General features: G+C 76.3%; 1 protein-coding gene and 4 non-coding genes across 5 annotated transcripts; 3 read left to right on the top strand and 2 right to left on the bottom strand.

Moving 5' to 3' along the window:
- Nucleotides 1-218: 218 nt before the first annotated feature.
- LOC119879451 (collagen alpha-1(I) chain-like) lies at nucleotides 219-3491 on the bottom strand (the record flags this gene model as incomplete). Its single annotated transcript, XM_038589733.1, has 4 exons — nucleotides 3152-3491; nucleotides 2237-3041; nucleotides 1449-1590; nucleotides 219-1335 (listed from the first exon to the last, which is right to left on the bottom strand). Coding segments are annotated over exons 1-4 (2404 nt in total), but the record flags the coding sequence as incomplete, so codon positions are not given.
- TRNAL-CAG lies at nucleotides 1935-2014 on the bottom strand. Its single transcript has one exon. It is a non-coding gene; the product is annotated as a tRNA-Leu (tRNA).
- On the top strand, nucleotides 2630-2701 carry TRNAD-GUC. Its single transcript has one exon. It is a non-coding gene; the product is annotated as a tRNA-Asp (tRNA).
- On the top strand, nucleotides 3467-3538 carry TRNAG-UCC. The gene has a single exon. It is a non-coding gene; the product is annotated as a tRNA-Gly (tRNA).
- A 318-nt stretch (nucleotides 3539-3856) lies between these two features.
- Nucleotides 3857-3928, top strand: TRNAE-CUC. Its single transcript has one exon. It is a non-coding gene; the product is annotated as a tRNA-Glu (tRNA).
- Nucleotides 3929-6150: the final 2222 nt, after the last annotated feature.

Here is a 6150-nt window from a genome sequence, read left to right as displayed (position 1 = left end):
GGGCTGTGCCCGGCGGGCGCGGGCGGTGCTTGGAAGCATTGCTTGAAGTGACGTGGGTGAGCGAAGCGCCGTCCGGGTCAGGGTCATGGAGAGAAAAAGGGCAAGGACAACGTGGGGCCGGGCAAGGGACCTGGGCCACGTCGGGCGGCAGGGGGCGGGCAGCCGGGTGGAGCGTGGCGGCCAGGGCTGGCGGCCACGGGCGAGAGACCAGAACAGACAAGTCGGCAGGGGGAAGCGGGGCGGGGCAGGAGGGCAGGGCCCCCGGCGTGAGCACAGCTGGTTCAGGCTCAGGCCCTGTGGCTTGAGCGCGTGCGCGAGGAAGCCGGGCGCGCGCGGCCAAAAGGGGGCGGCGCGCTGCATGGCCGGGAATCGAACCCGGGCCTCCCGCTGGCAGGCGAGAATTCTACCACTGAACCACCCATGCACCGGTGGCGGCGGCCACCAGACGGCTTCCCCAGCGGCGCTCGTCGTCGTCCCGGCACGGCCAGTGGTGAGCACCCGCTGCGCGGGGGCGGGCGGCGGGCCCGCGGTCTGCAAGACAGGCTCCGCGCCCGTGCAGATGCGCCGAGGGCTCGGGCTCGGGCTCGGGCTCGGGCTCGGGCCGGCGCGCGGCGCCCACGGTCCCAGCGAGGCCCCGAGGCGGACTCGGCTCACCCTGCGCCCTCTCCCTGGGGCGGGGCCGCCGCCAGACACTGTCCTGCCGGGAGGAGCAGCCTGGCCAAGCCTGACCCGCGCCCGATTCCCAGGCAGCGCGGGGCGTCTGTGGCCGGCGCAGCTCAGCGCGGACCTTCCCTTCCCTCCCGGCGCCCCCCGAAGGCCCATGGGCGGATGGCTCTCCGGCCCGTGCAGTGCGCGCCGGCGGGGGCCGGCTGGGGCCCGGAGCTCGGATTGTGTGCGCTCCCGGGGTGCCGCGGGGTGGGGGGGGGTGGGTGCGCGTGTGTGCGTGTCGGCGTCGGTGTCGTCGTCGGAGATGGGGGCCGCCGAGTAGCGCCCAAGCCAAGAGGCCAAAGAAAGGCGTGTGAGCTCTGCCCGCAGCTCTCCGTCGGGCCGGCTGGGCTGCGGTGGGGTGAGGCCGGCAGGTGCGCTTGGGCGGAGCGGCCGCCGGCTGGCTGGCTGGCGGGCGGCGCGGTGAGGGAGCGCGCTGGCGTCCTGGAGCCCCGGCCCCGCAGCGGCTTCCGGCGCGGAGGGGGCCCGGGGAGGCAGGGCTGCCTTGCGCTCAGGGCTCCCCGGAGCCACCACGGCGGGGTGGACCCCACCCCGCCCCCCCGGGCCAGGCCCAGCGAACGGGGCGGGGGTCCCGTCTCTGGCTGGCGCGCGGAGGGCTCGGCTGCCCGCCTGGCGGGCGTGTGGCCGTGGTGAGGCCTCCGGGTGGCCACGCCTCGTGGGCGCCCCGGGGACGGAGGGGGTGGAGACCACGGAATGAATGGGGGCCGGCGGAAAGGACAGGCCGTGGGGACCCCGCGCTCCCGGCGGGCGGGCGGGGGAGGTGTAGGGCGGGGCTGGGAGAGCGAGGAGGCGAGCGAGGCGCGCCCCTCAGTGGGAGCGTGGCCCGGCCCGCGGGGGCTGCCGGCATTTCGGCCCGCGGCTGGCCTGCAGGGGGGGCGGCGGCGGGAAGGAGAGGGCAACGGAGCCCCCGGAGAGCCGTGCCGCCGACTTGCCGAGTTGCCGAGGCCCGCGGAGCCGCCGTGGGATGAGGAGGAGGGAGAGGCGCGGGAGGGTGGCGGGGGAGGGGAGGGCGCGGGGGCGCCAAGCCTGTGGCCGGGATGGGCCCGAGGCGCTGCAGCTGCGTGGGTCCGGGCCACGGTGTGCCAGGGCGCCGCCAGCCCTCAGCCCGCAGCCCGCAGCCCTGCAGCGGCGTGTAAGGCGGACAGCCAGGGCGTCGTCCAGGCCCGGGTGCGGAGAGCCCGCGTTGGGCGTGGGCCAAAAGGTGGGCGTGTCAGAGTGGGATTCGAACCCACGCCTCAGGGGAGACTGCGACCTGAACGCAGCGCCTTAACCGCTCGGCCATCCTGACGGGCGGGCCTGGGCGCGCCGCCGCTCGCCTGGCTGGGACCCGGCGCCGAACCCCGGAGCTGGCTGGCGGCCGTGTGGCGGTGCGCGACGGAACGGACGGACGGACGGACGGACGGGACTCGCGTCCCGTCGACGAGGCCAACGGCCCGCCGACTGACTCTGCTGGCGCCGCCGCCCTCGCCGCGGTCCTCGCCGCCGCCCCCTCCCCTTCCGGGGCGCGCACCCTGCCTGCCGGCGTCCGGCCCCCCCGCCGCCCCCGGCCGCCCGCCGCGGCCCATCCCCGGCGCGGGGCCTCCGGCTCGCCTCGCGCAGCCCTGCTTGCCGTGTCGGGCGTCTTCTCCGCCGCCATCCCCGCGCGGCCTGGGCGGGGGCGGGGGCGGCGGCGGGGTCCGGGGGCGCGACGCTCCGAGTCGGGCCGGGGGACTGCTGTGCGCGCTGACGCGGCGGCCGGGGGGTCGGGGCCGGGTGGGCCGTGGCCCGGGGCACGTGGCGGGCGCCTGGCAGGACGGGCTCGGCGCGGTACGCTGAGGGCCCGGGTGGGCGTGGGCAGGCAGGCAGGCCGGCGGGCGGGCGGGCGGGCGGAGAGGGGTCGGCGCCCGGGCGGCCGCCGCCGCCGTCCTCGTTAGTATAGTGGTGAGTATCCCCGCCTGTCACGCGGGAGACCGGGGTTCGATTCCCCGACGGGGAGGCGAGACACGCCCTCTTTTGGTCGCGGGCGCCGCCGCCGCGCTGCCCCAAACGTACGCCGGCCCCAGGGCCCTCCTTCTCCTCCTTCTCCTCCTTGTCCTCCTTCTCCTCCCTCGTGCCTCGCCCCGGCCCCAGTGCTGGCCAGAGGCGCGGGGCGGACCGCGGGGGCCCGTCCTGCCGCCGTCGACCCGACACCCCCGCACCCCTGCCTTCCTCGTCGGCCCTGGCGCCCTGGCGCCCTGGCGAGTGCGGGCTCGGCCCAGCCCAGCCGGGACCTCCTGACGGGAGGCTGGCCGCCACGGGCTCCTCGCTCACGCGACGGACAGCTGCCCGCTGCCGGGCTGCCCGTGGAGGTGGCCGTGGGGGCCGGGCCGACTGTGCGGGCGGGGCGGGGCGTGGCGGGGCGGGGCGCGGGTGGCGGGAGGGAAGGGAAGGGAAGGGAAGCGCGCGCCGGGGGCAGGGGGCAAGGGGCGGGGCTCCCCGGCGGGCAGCCGAGGGCCCGGGAGCCGCAGGGCGGCGAGAGCGCCCCCAGAGGCGGGCGGCGGAGGCGGCGGGGCGGTCGTTGCCTGCGGAGCAGCCAGGGCTGCGTGGGGGTGGCGCGGGTGGGGCGCCGGGCGGCCGCTGGTGGCGCCCGCGACGGCGCAGAGCTGCGGCCGGCCGGCACGTCGGGGCAGGGCTGCGGCAGGCGGCGGAGGCGGTGGCGAGAGGGCGAGGAGGCGCTGGTGCGGAGCCTGGGCCGGCGTCCGGGGGCGGCCCGGGCTGTGCAGCGTTGGTGGTATAGTGGTGAGCATAGCTGCCTTCCAAGCAGTTGACCCGGGTTCGATTCCCGGCCAACGCAGCTGGCCAACGTTTTGCGCGGCTCCAGGGCCCCGGTGCTCAGGCCCGATGGGAGCCGGGAGCCGGGCGCGACGCTGAGTGCTGTGTGTGTGTGTGTGTGAGAGAGAGAGAGAGAGAGAGAGAGAGAGGAGGAGGAGGAGGAGGCGCGCAGCGTTTTGACGGCGCGGCGGGCGGGCGGTCCGGCCAGGTGGCTCGGCGGGGCCGGCGGGGCGGCTGCGCGTGGCCCGGCGGGGGCCCTGGAGGCCAAGCAGAGGCGAGTGGGCGGTAGGGAGGGAGGCGCCGGGTCCAGGGCGCACGGGCCAGGCGCGCAGCCTGACGCTCCCTGGTGGTCTAGTGGTTAGGATTCGGCGCTCTCACCGCCGCGGCCCGGGTTCGATTCCCGGTCAGGGAAGCCTTTCTTCTTCCTCTCGCAAGACCGCCGCCGCACACCCCTTTTAGCCCAAGCTCGCTCGTGCGTCTCCCTGGCCCCGAGCTGACCGAGGCTGCGCTGTGCGCACGAGGCCACCCGCCTCGTCGAGCCCAAGGCTGGCTTGCCTGGCGGGCTCCGTCGGGCCGGCCCAAGCCTTTTGGCCTCGCTGGCTGGCTGGCCGGCAGGTGGGCCGACTGGAGGTCTCGGCGTCTCGCGGCCGCCTCCCCCGGACGCTCGCCTGGCTCCCCGTCTCGCTCCGCCCCAGGCCCGACGGTCCGGGACGCCGTCCGACCCCAGCCGAGGCCACCGACAGGCCGGGCGCCTCGGGCCTCCGTGGGTGCTTGGACTCTCCCGCAGCACCCCTGCCGCCGGGAGAAAGGTCGTGGCGGCTCGCAGCGCCCCCACCCCCGGCCCCCCGCTGGCTCCTTGGTGAGGTGCTACTTGGCGGCGGCCGCGCTGGGGGCATGTGGGGGCGGCGGGCCGAGGCAGAGGGGGCCGGGTGTGGGGAGGGTGAGCCACCTGTCTCTCTCTGGAGTCGGGGGTCACTTGCTGGAGCCCCCGGTGCCTTCTCTCGGCCGTCGGCCCGGCAACCGCCAGCGATGGCGGCGCACGTGGGTGGTGGTCTTGGGCTTGGGCGGGGATGGGAGCAGAGCGCCGGCCCCCGCCGCCCCCGCCCGGGCAGGCGGTGGTTGGAAGCGGTTGTGGGCGTGTCCCGGTGGCCGGACCACCAGGCAGTGGAGGCCAGAGAGCAGGGAGATAGATGCAGGAGGCCAGTGGGGCTAACCCGCGGGCCGGGCAGGTGGGAGGGGGCGGAGGCACCCGGGGGACAGACGGGGTGCCCTTGGAGGCCCCGGGTCAGTCCAACTGCACGACCGCTACCCCGAATCCTGGGGCAGAGGGGCAGGCGTGTTCCCCGACACAGCTTCCTCCACCCCACGCCCCCGGCCCGGCCCCGGCCCCAGCCCCACGAGGGCCGGCGCCCCAGCTGGATGCCGCTCGGAAGGCGTTCCCCTTGGCGCCTTAGCGCCCACCTAGGCAGGAGAGCCTGCAGCCCTGTCTCCGACCGGGTGCGGGTCTCCTGGCGCCGCTGCTCCTGCAGGTGAACCGCAGCGCCCGGCCTCCTTCCTGCCAACGCTTGCACGCCGGCCCTCCAAGGCTTTGCTGTGTGTCCAGAGACCGTCTGTCTCCGTCGGAGGCGCAGAGGCCGGCCCGCGCTCTGCGTGAGCCTTCCGCGGCTCGCTGGCTGGATTGGGCCACGGTCGGGCGGCGGTGGAGAGGAGCGCCCGTCGTGGGCCTCCGGGTGCTTCCCGTCAGCACGGGCAGTTCCCTCAGCGCCCTCGCCTCTCCCTCTGGCTGTATGGGTGGGGGTGGGGGTGCGGGGAGTCCGCGACGGTGGGGGATAGCGCGGGACGAGGGTGTTCTCCCCGCGCGTCGCCTCCCACGGGGGTCAGGGCACAGGCGCAAAGCGTCCCGGAAAGAGGGGAGGGCCAGGAGCGGACCGAGCCGGGCAGTGGGAGAAGGAGTACCGGGTGTGTGCGTGGAGTGAGGGCCCGGGACGTGTGGCGCCGGCGGGCACTGGCCGAGAGTGGGGCTGGCCACTGAGGCAGGGTGTCTGCGGGGGCTCGGGTGCGGCAGGGCACCCTGCCCGGCGCCTCTCCTGCACCTGTGCACCTGTGCGGGCGGGCGAGCTGTGAGGTAGGGGACGGGACACGCTGGGCGTGTGCCTGAGGAGCCTGTGGGAGACCGGGACTGCCGGCCTTGAGTGTAGGACGTGGGTGTGGGGTCCAAGGGGTCGGTGGTAGATGGAGGGTTTGAGCCTGGAGGCTGGAAGGAGCGGCACGTGGCACGTGGGGGTGGGTGGCGGTGGGGAGTGGGTCCCGGTGCCAGAGGGCTGGGAGACCCCGTGGTGGCGGTGGACGGCGGCGGGAGAGGTGCCGGGAGGCCGCTGGGCTGCGCTGGGCTGCGCTGGGCTGCGCTGGGCTGCGCTGCAGGGTGGCCGGGCAGACGAGAGCGGGTGAGCGAGCGAGCGAGCGAGCGAGCGAGCGAGGTGCAGGGGGCGGGGGGTGGCAAGCAGGCAGCTGCGCGGCGGCCGGGCGAGGCAAAGAGAGAGAGAGAGGGAGGGAGGGAGGGACCGGGTGTCGGAGCTGTTCCCACGGGGTGAGGAATTCCACCGCCCCGGAGATGACCATTCCCCGTCATCGTCA

The sequence above is a fragment of the Canis lupus genome, unplaced genomic scaffold, assembly GCF_011100685.1.
Source record: "Canis lupus familiaris isolate Mischka breed German Shepherd unplaced genomic scaffold, alternate assembly UU_Cfam_GSD_1.0 chrUn_S896H1060, whole genome shotgun sequence".
In the NCBI taxonomy this organism is placed as follows: Eukaryota; Metazoa; Chordata; class Mammalia; order Carnivora; family Canidae; genus Canis; species Canis lupus.
Note: the sequence above shows the minus strand (reverse complement) of the source record. Positions and strands in the feature narration are given on the sequence as shown.